Source organism: Sturnira hondurensis, unplaced genomic scaffold (genome assembly GCF_014824575.4).
Source record: "Sturnira hondurensis isolate 20B ecotype Veracruz unplaced genomic scaffold, ASM1482457v3 Scaffold0019234, whole genome shotgun sequence".
NCBI lineage: Eukaryota > Metazoa > Chordata > Mammalia > Chiroptera > Phyllostomidae > Sturnira > Sturnira hondurensis.
In genome coordinates, this window is record NW_028091865.1 from 2,525,607 (window position 1) to 2,542,617 (window position 17,011).

At 60.0% G+C, this 17,011-nt stretch overlaps 1 protein-coding gene across 2 annotated transcripts in view; it reads left to right on the forward strand.

The window, feature by feature from the left end:
* Positions 1-15,365, forward strand: part of STS (steroid sulfatase) — a 72,225-nt gene extending 56,860 nt beyond the window's left edge. For both annotated transcript variants that reach the window (XM_037027677.1, XM_037027678.1), the window contains exons 8-11: positions 2,110-2,247; positions 3,293-3,452; positions 8,860-8,981; positions 13,912-15,365. In XM_037027677.1, the coding sequence (XP_036883572.1) occupies positions 2,110-2,247; positions 3,293-3,452; positions 8,860-8,981; positions 13,912-14,288 (797 nt within the window). In that variant the 3' untranslated portion in view covers positions 14,289-15,365. The remainder of the gene's footprint in view (positions 1-2,109; positions 2,248-3,292; positions 3,453-8,859; positions 8,982-13,911) is intronic.
* Positions 15,366-17,011: the final 1,646 nt, after the last annotated feature.

A 17,011-nucleotide genomic window follows, 5' to 3' on the forward strand; every position in this document is an offset into this window, starting at 1 on the left:
CGAGAGCCGAGTCCCCACCCCCCGCCCGAGGGTGCAGGTGGTGTGCTCACACCGCCGGGGATGTGGGCCCGCGGGGGACGCGTCCCCGGAGACAGACCCCTCCAATGGGCCGCCTGCGTCTTGTCCCCTGGACCTGAGCAGGGCATTTAGGGACGTGGCGAGCCTTCGAGGGGTGGTGGTCACAGGAGTCCCAAACCTGAGGAGAGACTGAACGCACCGTGGAACAGCAAAGGCACATCTTGCTGCAAATGGCGTTGTCTTGCTTTCGCATCGGGAGTCCCTTGGGGCGCCGACCCCGCGTTCCTTCTCTCCTTCCTGGGCCGGGCGGCAGAGGAAGGCACCCAGGGTGGAGGAGACCTATCTCCAGGGCGCGTGCCCCACGTGCTGCGTCAGATGTGCTTGCGGCCGTCGCTAATTGTTCCGGCCACCAGGGACGCCGGGCATTCTCGCAGGATGCCACGTGCTGGGGTCGTCCCATAGGGACGAGACGGGCACCGCCCCACCTGTGGGGCCCGGCTGGAGACTCATGATGCCACGCTGGGTGGACAGGACAGGTTTCTCTCGTGGAGTGAGCCTGAGTCGGGCCAGCCTGGGTGGCTCCCGCGCTGGTCTGCGAAAAGCTGGAGGCAGCAGGGCAGGAGACTGACACAGCTGTGGGGGTGGGAAGGGCTCCGAGTGTCCCAGAGGGAGACAGCCGCCAAGGGTTTCTTGTCGCCCACTGAGCTCGGGGGAGAAGGAGTGGGGTGCCGAGAAGCCCCTAGCGGTCACCCATCACAAGAACGGAGTCAGACTGCCATCCCCCAGTGTCTTCCTGCGTGCATCCACTCACTAAACAGACCTGCAGCCTACAGGTGTGTCCATCTCTGCCACAGTGATCACGTGCGTCCCCCAGCTGGACTGTCGTTTCCTTCTGGTTTGAGAGCTGGTCATAGCCTCCGAATCGGCCCCTTCTTAAATCTTCATCTGGCGTCTCTTTTTCCCAAAGGGAAAAGCTTAGGCATCCGTGGAAGTGGGCAGGGGAGTTCCAAAATTCTCCCGTGCCCCCGATCCACCCTTCTTGAGCCTACGCCCCGTCCGTGCCCTTGTCCTGGGTTCATTGGAAGAAGACAGTGGCATTGTAGATGGGTGCATACCCCTAATTCACCCCACCTCCCCTTAATGTCTTTTCCACTGCTCGTGGTTCTCGGCGCGTCCATCCACGTGACTCCGCGGAGCTCGAGGGTCCGGGTTTAGAGCCAGCCCTCACTCTTGGCTCCTGGCTCCCTCCCCTCCTCACTGTGGGGAACGGAGCTGCCCACTCATCTCTGCGGAGCGTGGCGGCTGTCATCTGTCGAGTGGGTGACCAGAACAAAGCCCTTTCCCCGCCGTAGTCTCCAGCGAGGCATAAACAGGAGAACACGTGAGCTCATCCTGTGTGGGTGGGCGGAGCTGCAAGGGTGGTGGTCGGCGGTGCTTCACGGTGATGTCGTTGGTTTGGAGAGCCGTTATCTGGGGGCAGAACGCAAGGTTGGCTCTGGGGGAAGAAGGCGAGGGCCAGAGAAAGGAACGCGTGCGCGGTGCTGGTATGCGTGTTGGGTGGTTTTGGACTTGAGCTTCCACTGTCGGAAGCGTCAAAAGTAATTCATCACAGAACATCTGGAGACAGATTTGTTTCAGGCAAGAGGGACGTCAATGGGTGGGCGTTTCTTTATTTGTTTTTTTCTAATCAGTAAGGTCCACGTACGGGGCTTGTTTGTAACTCGAGGACCGTGGGCAGCTGGCCTCTCTCTTCTGGCAAGTTCCTGCCCACGGCCGAGCCCCGAGGAGCCTGACTTTCTTAGAACACGTTATCGGGTCCCTTTGCAGAACCGCCCTAGGGCTCCCAGGGGTGCTTCTAGATGTCACGTGGTTCTGGGACTGACTCTGCTTGTTGCCTGGCCCTCCGGGCCTGCCGGCGTGCCCCCCCGATCCCCCCTCGTGGTCCGCACCATCCGCCAGGGAGAGCGGCGGACGCAACAGTCTCTCCTTCCCGCCCTCAGCCGTAGGCAGACACGTCCGCCAGGGGCTCTGGGCTCCGTCCACTTTGTAAAGACTCAACTGTTTTCACAGGGAGTATTTTCCTCCCCTCAGGGCAGATCTTGGATGTGCTGGAGGAGTTAAGGCTGACGAACAACACCCTCGTCTACTTCTCGTCGGACCAAGGGGCCCACGTGGAAGAAGTGACCGCCAGAGGGGAAGTCCACGGAGGCAGTAACGGGATCTACAAAGGTGAGGACCCGTGTAGGCCCTGGCCTCCCCGGCTCTCCCACGCGCCGGGCTGTTCTCCATCCCACGGCATCCGTGTGGCTCTGCCGGCGCTTGGCGGTACTCGGGGCTTCCCTGTGTCTCTGACGTCGAACAGAGGCCCACGGTGGCGGTGATGTCTGCTGTGCTCCCCACAGAACCCAGAGGCACACCTACCACATCCTAGTGTGCAGGACACAAGACCCACACTCTTCCCTGAAGCCACATGCGTCTTCCGGTGCAGTGTCTGTCCTGGCTCCCCAAGGACACGGCCTGCGTGGGGAGCGTTGATTTCATTTTGTTTTATAGCCGCCGGCGTCTGCCAACACAGTAGTTCCCGACTGCCTTTCACACGCCGCTTCCCTCGCTCCCTTGGTCTCCACCCCAGGCTGGCTAGGTGGCAAGGTCGCGTCGTAGCCGCTGACCAGGGCCGTCAGCCGCGGTCATGGGTGTGGCTAGCAAGCAGTGTGAGAGGAAGGCAGATGACAGACAGGGGGACGGGGGACTGGCCTTTCGTTGTCACGGTGGGCCTTTGCAGACGTGAGCGGAAGGGGTGAGAAGGAGAGAGCGTCGAGGGTCCCGCACGGCGGCGGCTGGGAACTGGGGTGACCGCGCCTCCCCAAACGCAGGCGGGCGGCAGCCCCTTTGTTCACGGATTGTTCTTTGCCAGCAGGGCCTTGCCGTAAAGGGGAGCTGCCGCCCCCCGGGGGGCTCGAAGCAACGCGTATTGTCTCGTTTCGCGGATTGGGGCGTGGCCAGTTTGGGGGGCCACCGTTGTGCTCACTGTGGCTGGTACCAAGTAGGCGTGGGTCTGAATGCGGATGCCAAGGCTCCCTGGTGACAAGGCCATCGTTCAGGGCCCCCGGTCGCGCGGGGCGTGCGTGCCGCACAGCACTGGCCGCCTCCCGGGTTGCTTGGTTACCACCATGTTTTCTGTGCCCTTGCAAATGCGCCTTGCCTGTTCAAGAAGGCCTTGAGGCGAGCCTGAGGAAGACTCCCGTCTCCCTGTGGCCTGTGCTCTGCCTTTCAGGAGGAAAAGGGAACAACTGGGAAGGAGGCATCCGCGTGCCGGGCCTGCTGCGCTGGCCGGGGGTCCTCGAGGCCGGGCTGGAGGTCGACGCGCCCACCAGCAACATGGACATCTTCCCCACGGTGGTCATGCTCGCCGGGGCGGCGCTGCCTCAGGACAGGTACCAGGCCACGGAGATGGGGGGCAGCGTCTTGGTCAGGCTTTGCGCTCGGGTGGGCTCCGGTCTCCCTGCAGAGGAACGTCCCCTCCGGGCGGGACTGGTCACCCACACACAGTCCAGGGCCCTTGCTGGGGGCACCTGGGACACAGAAATCCTTCCGCCGGGCCTGGTGTCCTGGTGGAAAGTGGACTCCCAGGCTGGGGTGTGGAGTGTGGCCTTGAAGGGACATTCCTCCTGCAGCCTTCTGCTCACCTGCGTCTCCCACATGCCCGCCCCCCCTTCCTGCCTGGAACTGCCGTGTTCCACGTCACACCCATGGCCCCGCACCCCTGGGCGGCACCAGCAAGGAAGGCAGCCGGGTCCCCACTTAAGGGCCCTACTCCCCAGCACGTGTTCATTTAGCTCTAAGTGCCGCGTCTCTCTCTGAAGTTCAACTGTGACTGCCCAGCACACGGGCCACGTGCTTCCTCCCCCAGCGTCTTGCCCGTCGGGGGGCTCACGAGGCAAGCTCGCTGACAGATTGTGTTCATTAGCCGGGTGGCAGCCAGGCTAATGTCACGCAGCTGGGCTGCACGTCCCAGCTGCCAGGGAATGTACAGGGAGGTGGGGAGGGGACCCAGGCGCAAAGAAGCCACGGTCCAGCCAGCCGGAGCGGAGTCCTGGGGAGCCTCGCTCACCTCCCCTGGTTCACCAGCTTGTTTCCTGGCTCATGCTGGCACTTGTGGTTTTACCAGGTTCCTACTTTAGGTGCCCCCGCCCCACCCCAGCTCACACACACACACACACACACACACACACACAGGCGCGTGGGAGAAAGGCAGTGGTGTGCAGCTGAGCCATTCTCAAGCTTCTGGGGCTCAAGACCCATGCACCCTGTGGTTTGGGTTTACATCCTCACCCGGGGATGTGTGTACTGGCTTTAGAAAGCTAGAAGCAGAGAGATGGAGAGAGAGACAGGCAGACAGACAGACGTCGATGTGAGACACATCGCTGGGTTGCTTCGCCTAAGCACTGAGACTGGGGACCAAACCCACAACCCGGGCACGTGCCCTGACTAGGAATCAAACCGGCAACCTGTTGGTGTACGGGATGACGCTCCAACCATCCGAGCCACCTGGCCAGGGCCCACGCACACTCTTTAATGACCAAGGACCCCAAAGAGCGTTTGATAATGGGGGTGTTGTGTCATCTGCCCACATTTGTCGCATTGGCGATGGAACCTGGAAAGCAACCTTGAAATGCAAGCGCCCCCGCGCCCTCGGTTCCGTGGCGGACAGAGTGTGGACCTCCCGGTGGGTACAGAGCTCCTGGGGGAGGCCACAGCGCGCCCCCGGAACCATGGCGTGCGGACGTCAAAGAGCACCTGGTGTGACTGTGAACAGTCTTTTGGACCTCGCAGACGCATGGAGAGGGTCTTGGGTCCCGGTGGGTGTCAGGGAAATGGATCGAGTCACAGCACTGACCCAATGGGGTTGGCGGCACGGCGAGGAGCATTGGAGCACGTGAGGTCACCTGTGGAGATTGTGGGGACACCCACACTTTTGTGTCAGCCCCTGTGCTGAGGCCGGATGTCCCTCAGGGCAGGTCTGTCTTCGTCCGCGTGTAACTCCTACCCAGGGCCCCAGACCCGCAAAAGCCATGAGCACGGAAGGCACTTCCAAGGTCTGCCGTAGTCCAAGTATTCTTTTGATGCGTGGGGACCGGCAGGAAAGTCGGCAGCAGCCCAAATCTCCCTCCCGGCGAATCCGTCCAGCCATCGGGCCTCACCGTCGGCCCGGGAACACATCCCAGTGCGCTTTCGCGAAAGTGAACTACGGGCTGCTTCCCTGCAGCTTGGTGATTGTACACAACGATGCGGCGAACCTTAGGGGCGCACAGGTCTGGTGTTTGGATTAGTATTTCGGACGTCCGTGTTTTGTTCTCCATAGCGCCCAGGTCACACACGCTGTGCCCTAAGTTACCCTCTTTGTCAGTGACACCTCCTCCTCCAGGGCCTGTCCAAACCTTTCTCTTGTTCTGTGACCCCCAAGCCCTCCCCAAGTGGGCCAGGCAAAGGCAGCTGGGGAGCACAGGGCGGGTCGATGGGTCACAGGCTCGAAGCTGAGAGAGACGGCACAGTCGCACGGGTCACAGCGACCTAAGGAAAGTCCCCAAAACACACTCCAGTTCTGTGGAGCTTCCTCCCAGGCTGCCCAGCTCGACCTGGAAGGTGGAGACGGCTCTCCTTGACGACAGGTTGCTGATACCGTCACTGTTGCCCTGATGCATGTGACTTTGCCGGTGCGACAGAACCTCAGAGGAACGCGTTTCAGAGATGCGAGACGGCGCCACAGGAGCCCTTGGACACTACTTCCAAGTGCAGCCCCAAGGGGTTGCATGCTCCCTTTTTACAGGGCACGAATGAGCCTCGTTTTGACATTCCTGAGCACAGCTAAATGGCGGCTTTCCACAGGTGACGACGGATCACCTGCTCGTAGGAAACAGCTCGAGCCGTGGAGGATAGATAAGGAGAGAGACAGAGAGAGGTGTATAATGCAGCGTTTGAAGAAGTTTGCAGAAGACTTTGCTTCCCTCTGTGTAAAAACATCTTAAATACTTTGCTTTGAGGGGAGAAAAAATGGCAGGAGACGGGCGGTCTTTTTTTTTTTAAGGTAAAGGCTGCCTTCTAGTATCAGGAGCCCGTCCGGTGACCCAGGACCCATCCCAGCAAGCAGGTTACAGTCTTTATCGTTTCATCTTAGTTTCAGGGCATGGCGCTTACACAACCAGAGACTTTACACGGCGATGCCCCGATAGTCCCAGCACCCACCTGGCCCGATGCAGAGTTATCACCATATCGCTGACGACGTCCCCCGAGCTGTACTGTGTATCCCCAGGATGATTCTGTCACTGCCCCCCCATATGGCTCCCCCCCTCACCTTTTCCCCGCCCCCCAGGCTCTGCCAGCTGTCAGTCTGCTCTGTGCGCCTGCGCGTCGGCGTTCTGTTTCGTCTCTTCTCTGTTTCAGGTCCCGCAGATCGGTGGAATCGTACGGTATTTGTCTCTGTCCATGTGACTTTCTTCCCTGACCAGAATGCCCTCTAGGTCCATCCGTGACGTGCAAAGGATAAGCTGTGCTTCTTGCTTACGGCCCAGTAATACCGTATCGACTTCCATGGCTCTATTGGCAGGCCCTTGGGCGGCCTCCGTGCCTTGGCGGGTGCCGGTGACGTGACAGGGAACGGAAGGGAGCGTCTGTTCTCTCTAATGTAGCATGTCTTCACCCGAATTCCCAGAAGTGGGATCGCTGGGTCAGAGGGCCTTTCCATGTGCAGTTTTCTGAGGAAACTCCGTCCTGTTCACCACAGGGGCTGCCCCGGCCCGCATTCCCACCCCTTTCTCCACATCCTCGCCAGCACTTGGTGTTTGTGGATTTGTTCGTGGTAGTAACCATTCCAGCAGGCGTCGGGCCCTCTGTTCTTAAACCAAGCATTGAGTTTTGATGGCTTATGGCCAAATAACACACACACACACACACAGACACACACACACAGCTTCAAGAAATAGAGGTAGAGATTGTATTTAAGAAAAAAACACAAAACACCAGAGGTCCATCCTTGCTGTGGAGTGGTCATGGAAAAGCCTGCTCGGTGCTCACGGGGAAGGGTGGAGACAGGAGTCTGATCCCTGGGTCCTGTCTCCCCCATCTGGGTCATGTGTCCCCACAAGGGCTTCTCGGGGAGGGGGGGCTCAGGCACCTGCACACTTCCCCCATCGCCCCTTCCTCCCTACTCCACCCCGCCCCCGTCCCAGATGACACGTTATTAAGGACCGAGTCTTTCTCCGAGGCAATCGGAAAGGAGCAAGGCGCAGTAACCGGCGTTCCGGGGTAGAAACTCTGTCTCAGAGCCCATTCCGCTTCTGAATAGACCTGTCCCCCTCACCTGTTTCTTTGCCTTCCTCTCACGGTGAACGGGAGTGCAGGCTTGGGGCGCACACCAAGCCTCTCTTTGGTACCGATCTTTATCTTGCAAGAATGGAATATTTCCAGCCCACGGACATCCCCGGAAGGCACGATGAATACCGAGGGGGCCTCACAGGGTTTTTAAGCGAGGCCAGAATAAACCACAAAAACAAAAAATCTCAAGGGGTGCGGGATTCCTCAAGAACGCTTACCCAAATCACACAGGCAAGGAAAGGCCACTCTGATGGCAGGGGTGTCAGGCACGAGGCGTTTCCAATCGCAGGAAGAGCAGTTCCGATGGAACTGTCCACATCTTTCAAAGGGGCTCATCCCACTGGCGGTGGCCTAGCCGTGGCCGAGTTCAGCTCTCTCGTGGCCGTGCCTGTCTGCTCCACTGAAAGCAAAGTGCCAGGCTTTCCTCCCCCGCTTCAAACTCCGCGTGACCTGACATCGCTCGCCCCCCGTTGCATTCGGCTGTTGTTCGCCCTCTGGGAAGTTCTTGGCTTAGTCGGGTGGGTCCCGTCATACAAGAGATAGACAGCGTGGTCCAAAGTAGGTTTGCGGTTGTCCCTGTGGAAAACGGTGAATAAACATTAACACAGGACGGAACTCTGTCTTCCGCATCCTCGCCACGGCAGACCTACTTTTGCCCACCCTGTGCACTGACTCTTGACCAGCACGGAGGTCGGGGGGGGGCCGCCCACCCATACCATTGAAACTGTGGGTACAGCGTCCGTCGGTCCTCATCATCCGAGTTACAACTGCCGGTCGCCCCTGAGCAGAGAGGATGCGAAGGTCGGCCCACTGCCCTGCGAGAGCACATTGCAGAGCGCCCCGCGCGGCTCACACTCCTGCTCGTCAAGGTCGACCGTACCTGTGTTTGGGAGCCACCGGGCCCAGGGTGCTTCCCCTCGGCATGCTTTTCACACCTGAGCTCTGTCCGATGTCAGCGACGTGTGCCCAATCCGATGGTCAGCATGCTCTGTGGTATCTTTCTTTCCCTCGTGTTGTCAGAAAGCCTTACGTCCAGGACACTTACGGCTCGGGAGTTAAGCTCTGTCTTTGCCAGGGGACCGGGCGGGGAAAAAAGCTTTAGGAGAAGGAGTGGGGAAACACTTCCCAGTGGGGACGCCCAGCCAGCCGGGGCTGCCTCCCAGGGGCTCCTGCTGGTCCCGGGACCTCGGAGAAGTTACCTGTTCTTCCTGGTCCCTGTTTCTTTGTCTGATCGTCACGGCGTGACAATAGCCTTGACTCCTGCTGCCATTTGGAGGGTTCCAGGAGTTGGCCCGGGGGTGCGGCTGGCCTCGCCGAGTGGGGCATGGCACCCAACACAGGCCAGCCGGCGTGGCGGTGACCACGACCAAGCCCTCCTTCACCGGGAGGACACCTCTCGGGAGTCAGGGAGTTTCCGCCCGAGTGCGGTGTGGTCCTTCACGCCTAACGCCCGCCCGCTGTGTCCCACAGGGTCATCGACGGCCGGGACCTGATGCCGCTGCTGCGCAGCCGAAGCCCGCACTCGGAGCACGAGTTCCTCTTCCACTATTGTAACTTCTACCTGAACGCCGTGCGCTGGCACCCGCGGAACAGTGAGTGAACCCTCTCTGCCTGTCTGGGCTGCTCTGTGCGACCAGCATCACGCGTGTCGGTGCCTGCCGAGGGGTGCCGAGCTCCGCAGAGGCCCGCAGTGCGGGGGGGGGGGCTCTCACTGCAACTGTGCGTGGCTTCCAGCATGGCCTCCCCTCCTCTCTTATCCCCCCCGCTCCCGTCCTTGTGTGGGCAGGACGTCCGTGGACTGGGCGCTCACCACGTGGATGCCAGGGGTTGGCGGCTCCCAGAAGCTGCGGCTGTCCAGTGGGGCACAGGGTCCCTTCCTTCAAGTTCAAGCAGTCACATGTCCTTGCAGGCCTCCCATCCTGCACTCAGCCCCTCTCCTCCGTACGCAGCCGACTGATGTGTGCTTGTAGGTCCCTGCCCCGGGCAGGGCCATCCTTCTCTCCCTTCCTGAAGGGTTCTCCCCGGCCCCTTGGGCCTGCACGTCTTGGGCCCGCCCTCTGAGAGTTTTCTCGGTCCCCTCACTTGGCGCCGTAGAGCCCTGAACTGCATGGAAATGCTCACCTGCTCTCTTCCCCAGACCCCCAGAGGTGGCGGGTCCCGACCCATCCGTCCCTAGGGTGCTGTGGGTTGTGTTGACTTTGTAGCCGTAGATCTCTGGAACTGAGTGCACACACCCCACGCTCTCGGGTTTCCCGGGCGGGGTGCTGTGGTGTTTGAGTCGTGTGCTCTGTGAGGGGTGGAGTCAGACTGGGGTTTTCCGACACCACGTGGAGAGCTGTCCTGTGACAAGCCCGAGGGTGCACGTGCTGACAGGTGTCAGGGTTTTTGTTTTACCCCCGTATATTTAAACTTAGAACGGAGATTATGTTCCCGTCACTAAGATGCCTCAGGATCAGTGGAATTCCAGAAGCTATTTATGCAACGATTTTGGCGGTAGACGGTGAGGTTAGGAGGGCAGTGCACTCTTGAGAGGTGACCTAACGCTCCCCCCTTGTCTGTTGTGTGTGGGGATGCGGCTCCGGGAAGCCCGTCTGCCGGGACCCTCGTAACTTCCGACCGGTGGCTCCTTCTTAACCTCAGACCGAGGCTCTCCCCAGCTCTCAGCTCACCCGACTCCCGGGCCTGTTCATCCGGCCAGTTTGCCAGGGCCATGTCATTCTGAGTGCTCCACGTTCCTTATTTTTCAAGTGGGAAACGGCCCCCTTTCCGCTACCCGCAGACCTCAAACCACCTTCCCCCACAAAGTTTCTCCTCCACGTGCAGGCGGCTGCCTCAGGTTCCTCTCTGGGCACGGGAGGGACCCCAAAGCCCCAGGGCCGAGAGAGACCCGGAGGCGCCATGGTGGCCTGTCTCAGCCAGGTGTCCATCCTTGCAGCCCCCCGTAGGGATGCCGCCGCTCTCTGTCAGGGGACTGACAGCAGCACATAGGTCTCAGCCGCCGAATAAAGGAGAGCTGTACCTCTACCCACCTCTGTTTCCACGGAGCCCACGAAACATGCAGACAACGGCATTTCAGGGATGCTCCGGGTTTAACGAAGGGTGGGCCTGTGCTGAACTTTGTGGACCGACGCACATGGAAATCGAGGCGATCCCACAGAGTGAGAGGCCGGAAGGCACGTGCAGGGTCGGGGGGCTGCAGAGACACGGAATGGGGGGGGCACCGGCAGAAGCAGGGCAGGGAGAGGCGGAAGACAGGGCTCCGTGGGAGACACAGCACCCAGACCCCGAGAGGCGTCAGCCCCCTCGGGTCCAACCTGCTCCTTCGAGAGGCACGCTCTCCCACACAATTGCTTACAGTGCCCTGCCTCAGACCAGCAATGCAAGGGTAGAAATCACGGGAAAGTCACGCTAGAATCACTTGTCAGACTTGAGGGTCTCTGGCAGCTGTGGTTTTGTGCGTCCTCTCTCATTCACGTGGCAGGTGGTACCTGCCCCTGAGTCCCAGTGGGCGGTGCCTCGGCCCGCGCGCACGCCTCGTGGGGGGCGATCTCGCCTTTCACGGACTCCCTCGTTCTGCGGACGGTTACGGAGCAGCTCCTGTGTGCGCAGAGAGGTGGGCCAGAGTGGGCCCCAGTCTGTGAACACGGCGGCTTTACCTAACGTTGCAGGGGGGAGTCGAAAGTCGCATCTGCACACGTACCTCTGCCGTGGACAGTGGTTGGTTGGGCAGCTGCCAGATTCCCGCACCGCTCACGTCTGAGACGGTTTTCTGCCCCGAGCTGTGGAAAGAGCGGAGCCGGCAGAGGGGCGTGAGCAGGGGCGACTCTCCCGTGCACGGAGTTACCTGTGCACCAGAGACACAAACGGGAGTCCGCCGGGGGAGGCCCTCTCAGGTCCCCTGGGAGGTGGCCGGCGACCCCCACACTGCCTGGTGGCACACTGTCCATAATTCCAGGGGGTGGCAGGGCCGCCATCCGACCTCAGAATCCTTCCTGAGAAGAGGGAAGAGGAATTCTGGGTGTCAGGGTGAGGAACAGGCCAGGCTGGGGTACAGCGGGGTTCAGCGGTCAGGAATCCACCGGCTCCTGTGCAGTGCGCCAGGTCGGGGGGGGGGGGCGGTGTTGACACCGTGGAAACGGGCGGACGCAGCCAGCCCGGCGTGGCTCCACCCCTCGGGCAGGGCCGGCTCCCCAGGGCCCAGGGAACCCGAATCGGCGGCAGACATTTCACGTTCCGATTGCTGTCGGTCCACACCAGTGGGAGGCCTACACGTCACAGTTAAATACTTGTGTTCCCAACACGTAACAGCTGTGCTGCTGTTTCAACTCTTGTATGACGTGAATCCCAGGACGTGCATTAACCCGGGGGGTTCGAATCCACAAAGAAGGGCAGGGGGGACAGTTTTGTGTGACACGTGTGCCCGCCTCGGACCAGGTTCCCTGTTTCTGTTCCCTGCCGTGCACACCGCGGCTGGTCACAGGCAGGGCGTCCCTCTCGGGCACTGGGGCGGCAGCGGGGGCAGCGGGGATGCACCCACCTGCCTGCGTGGGCGTCGGACGCTCTCAGCGGCAGCCCTTGTCCGAGTCTTTTTTGTTCTCCCCACGATCACTGTGCCGTGAGTGGAACGCAGCCCGCTGTGGGGGCTGGGGGCATGCTATCTCATCCAGGAGCCCAGAGCTGGCTCGTGCGGGGGGTGTCTGGGGAATGCTCACCCCAGACAGGAAGAGGCCGGGGGCCCACGGTGCCTGTCCAGGGACCATATGTGTGAAGACAGGGTGTCCTGGGCGGCCCCGGGTGCAGCGCCCCCCGACAGGTCTTTGAGTCCAAGAGAAGAACTGCCGTGTTTCTGCAGGGTGGCCCCCCCCGCCGGAGAACCAGGTCCTCCAACGGCAGATAGCGGGTCCCTGACCCCTGTGGATAACAGGTCCTTGCAACCCTGGGCAATAGGCCCTCGCACCTGCGGATCACGGGTCCTGGAACTGCGGACAGTGGGTCGCTTGCCCTGCGCTTCCCACTCCCTCCCTCAAACACCCAGGACAGGCCACGTTCCCCGGCGCAGGCCTGTCTCGGGCCAGAGCTTCTCTGGGGGTGATGCACGCTCCCGTGGCAATCGCCTGCAGTTAATTCCATTCATTCATGCCGTATGCAGATCAGTTACTCGCTAAACACCTCGAATGACAGCAGCCACCATTGCTAGGACATACGCAAGTCACCCAAGGGAACTAAACGGCTCTGCGATGCCTGCTGGTGGCTGAGGCTGTACCATGTGTGGGACACGTCAGTCAGGAGAGCATGAGAAAGGGTGTGTGTCTTGCGGAGCTCATTCCAGTGAGTCCACGCACGTGCGTTCTGGGGTTTTTTTTTTGTTTGGTTTTTTTTTTTTTTGGCCACGTGCTTTGTACCCAGGAAACGGCTTTGTGGACGTCTGGTTGGGGGTGTCTGACCAGCGGGCAGCTCTTCAGAGAGGGAGAACGTGGCATAATAAACAGGGAATAAATCCATCCTTTTGTAATGGGTTGAAACATCTCCTGACCTTTGAACATGTGGGGATTTCATGGAACACAGAGCTTACCGAACAGTTGGAGCGTCCCACCCTGGGCCCGGCAACTTTCCCCGGTTTGGACCGTCCGACCCCTTGACTCAGCGGATGACGTACAGACTGCACCGTGGTGGCTCGGTCATGTTTGGTAGAGGGGTAGAGTTTGGCAAGCCTCGTCACGATCCTGTATCGGAAGGTGCCCGTCCACTCCCAGACCCAACCCCCCCGGTCCTCCGCCCCGTGCTCACGGGCCGGCGGGTGCCATACATTTGCACTCCCTCGAGGCTGAGAAAAGGACAGGTGCACCGAGGTCTGAGGTGTGCCCTTGCTCTTGATGGCCACGCAAGGGCACGTGTGTGTGTGCACCCCACACGTAGGGTCCGTGTCAGCAGGGAGGCTGCCTCTTCCTCTGGCTTCAGGCAGAATCGCAGGCCCTACGTTGAAAGCGTGGGCATGGGAGTATGGCAAGGAGCCGAGCTGGGGGCTTCATTTAGCAAGAGCCCCCTCGCCATTTCCATTTCCGGGCGGGACAGTTGACGGGACGAAAATGACAGCCCTGTTTGAGTTCCGTGCTGAAACAAGGGGAGTTATGCTGCTCCCCTTTTACCGACCATGCTGCGTCAGGAAGCAGAGACGGGGGCAACGTGAGCAGGAGAGAGGGCGGGGCGGAGAGGTGGAGAGGAGGGGGCAGGGAGGATCAGGGGCGTGGAATAAAGAGCGGATGCCGGGGCTCACGTGTGCGCGCACACCCTCACCACGGCAGCAGCCCCGGCTTCGTCACGCCCACCGGCTCCCTGGCGGGTCCGAGCCTGGTGTGCGACCCACACGCAGATCTGATCCTCCAACACCCCACGGCGTTCACGGGCCCCAAGCCCAGGGCCGCGAGATCTCCGTGCGGGGCCTGGTGGGCGGCGAGTCTGGCCGGCGTTCCCCCACCCCCCGCCCCGCCCCATGACCCCAACTTGTGTCCTTGTGCACTGCAGGCTCCTCCGTCTGGAAGGCCTTTTTCTTCACGCCCAACTTCACCCCCGAGGGCGCCAACGGCTGCTTCCTCACACACGTGTGCTTCTGTTACGGGCACTTCATCACCCGCCACCAGCCTCCGCTGCTGTTCGACCTCTCCAAGGACCCCAGGGAGAGCACCCCCGTGACCCCGAGCTCCGAGCCCCGGTTCTGGGAGATCCTCGGGGCCATGCAGCGAGCGGCAGACCGCCACACGCGCACCGTGCGCGAGGTGCCCAACCAGCTGTCGCTGCAGAACCTTCTCTGGAAGCCGTGGCTGCAGATGTGCTGCTCCTCGTCCTCCGGCCTGTCGTGCCGGTGTGGCCAGGAAAAGCCAGACCGGGGAGGGAGCGCGTAGCCGGGCGCGTCTGCGGGCAGGAGGGACGCGCGGTGCCCGCACCACCCTTCCCCGGACAGAGGCGGAGGGGGAGCGTCACCGGGCACACCCAGCATCTCAGACTGTGGACGCATCTCGGACTATGGTCCCCTGTCTACCTGGGGTCACCCAAGGGCCCCGCCCAGAGCCCCACGGTGACCCCGTGGGGAAAAACTCAAGGTAAACAGTGCACACAGGGACGGGTGCCGCTCGACGTATGCCTTCCACAGTCAAGTGCGTGCACTGGTGTCCATGCGTGAGGGTGAATGTGTCCGAGTGGGGGTAGGCAGATGCTGGGACGAAAGGGGCGGAAGGGGATCTCCCCACCCGTTCCACGGGGGCGTGCATGACTGCACCGGGCCTCCAGCCACACGGAGAGCACCGTGCACGAGGCACTCCGCCCGTCTCTGCCTGGGCCACGGGAGAGGGACTGAACAGCCGTCCGTTTCCCGAGCAGAAGGTGCTGACGAGTTCCCCTCTGGGGACTGGAAGGCACTCACCATCAGTATTATTGAGAACACGCCAAATATTACTCACAATCTATGTATTTGTGTCAGGCCAGTTTCCTTCGCCTCTCAAGGAGGTTAAGATATTTAACATATACCAAGTAGCCAGTTCTCACTGTGTCATGAAAACCAGTAGACTTTCAGGATAGATAGATTCTTTTCACGTGGATTTCTCATTCCAGAAATGGCTCGAAAATCCTTCTTACTAGATAAGACATATTCTCACGAGAGAGCGCCTTGGCGTGCTGGCGATGGGTTGAGGTTCTGGCTGGTATTGTGGTATAGGAATTATGGGAAGCTGCCGGCCTGAGTGTACTTTGGATGATGACCAGGTTCATTCCAAGTTCAAGATGCTCCATGCCAATGGGCTCCCAGACGCTCTGTGAGGTGGGAGCGTGTGTGGCAGAATCTCAAACTCGAAGCATCTACCTACATCGCGTACATGTGTATTTATGGGTGCAGCTAACTGTTTAACCCGTACAGCATTAAGAGACATGAAGGATACGTATAGTGCAATAGGAAAATTAAATTATTCTGCTCAGGAGAGACCTACCCTTTTTTTTTTCTTTTTTTTTCTAAAACAATTTTATTGCACTTGTCAGGGTGGTATGGGGTAATAAAATGACGTAGGTTCCAGGCGTACAGTTCTCCAACGCGTCATCTGTACGTTGTATTGTGTGTTCACCGCACAACACGGGTGAGTCAGGTCTCCTTCCATCGCCATTCCTCCCCCCTCACCCTCTCCAACCTCCCCCACCCACTTCCCCCTGGTCGTCTCCACCCTGTTGTCTGTGTCTGTGAGGGGTTTTCTGTCTCGTTTTCTTCCGCTGTCCTGTGAGCGCCTTGCCTTCCAAGCACGCATTGCTATCTTGAGCTGTGCATCCAAGTCCCAGTGGACTTGGAAGCTCCACGCACACGTGGACCCTTGACATTCCTCGCATTTCAGCAGCGAACACGGAGCAGGCACTGCTTTCCAAGGTGGGGGGCACGGCACGAAGAGCAGACTCATACCCCGCGCGTCCCGGTAGTGAAGGACTCAAGAGAGGGGGCCGACCTGAGAGCCCCCGGAAGGGCTCGCGGTGAACAGAGGGGACACGGCCGGGGGGACGCACTGGGTCTGTGTCGGGGGAACGTCACCTGTCACGTGAGTCCCTCTGGCGGCTGAGGGGTCTCGACTCCTCCTTGTCCTGTTCACACAAAGTCAAAATACAACCGCCCTTGGCAGTGAGGACACTGTGCGGTCGTCCACCTCTGTTCGGCACATGTGGGGCGCGTCTGCCACAAGGAGTGCGTGTGGAGTCTCTTGAGGCTCGAGGGTCGGGGTGACGAGTGCAGAGCTGGGCAGGGATCCAAGCAGCCACTGACCAGCAGGTCGAGAGGGCCGGGCAAGGCCGTGGGGACCAGCACCCATGCTGCCCTGGCCTTGGCTGCCGGTCACCAGGAGTGGCTTTAAAAACAAAAAAACACCTGTCCTCATCACCCCCTTCTGCTTTGGCAGCCATCGGCTTGTTCTTTGTTTTTTTAAAATCCTCACCCAAGGGTAAGTTTATGGATTTTACAAAGAGTGGGAGGGGAGGGAGAGAGAAAGAAACATCGGCGCGCGCGAGAGAGACATCCGTCGGCGGCCTCCCGTCCACACCCTGACCAGGAGAATCCGAACCCACCACCCACGTACGCACCCTGACGGGGAATCGAACCCGCAGCCTGTTGGTGCACGGGAAGAAGCGGCAAGCAGCTGAGCCACCCACCCAGGGCTCAGCCTGTTCTTTATGCATTTGTTTTGTTTGTTTATTTTTAACACATTTATATTGATGATGATTTGTGTATTTTTTTTTTAAGATTCCCCATGCAAGTGAAATCTTGGGGCATTTCCCTTGGACTCATTTTACTTTGCAGAATCCTCTCTAGGTCCCTCCGTGTTGTTACAGATGGCAAGATCCCGTTCTTTTTCACGGCTGAGTCATATTCCACGGCATACGCATGTACCACGTCTTCGTGATTCACTCATCTCTCCATGGACAAGCGTCTCAATTTGCTGTAAAGCCTGACTTGAGGGAAAAGAACATTTCGGGGGCAGGGTGAAGGGGCTAGACACACGGACACCAAGACAGTCCTCACACAGAGTGCCGGTGTGTTTTAATGTCTCCTGTCTTTACCTAACGTTTTCCTCTGAAAACGGAGCTCCCTGTATGCTTCTGC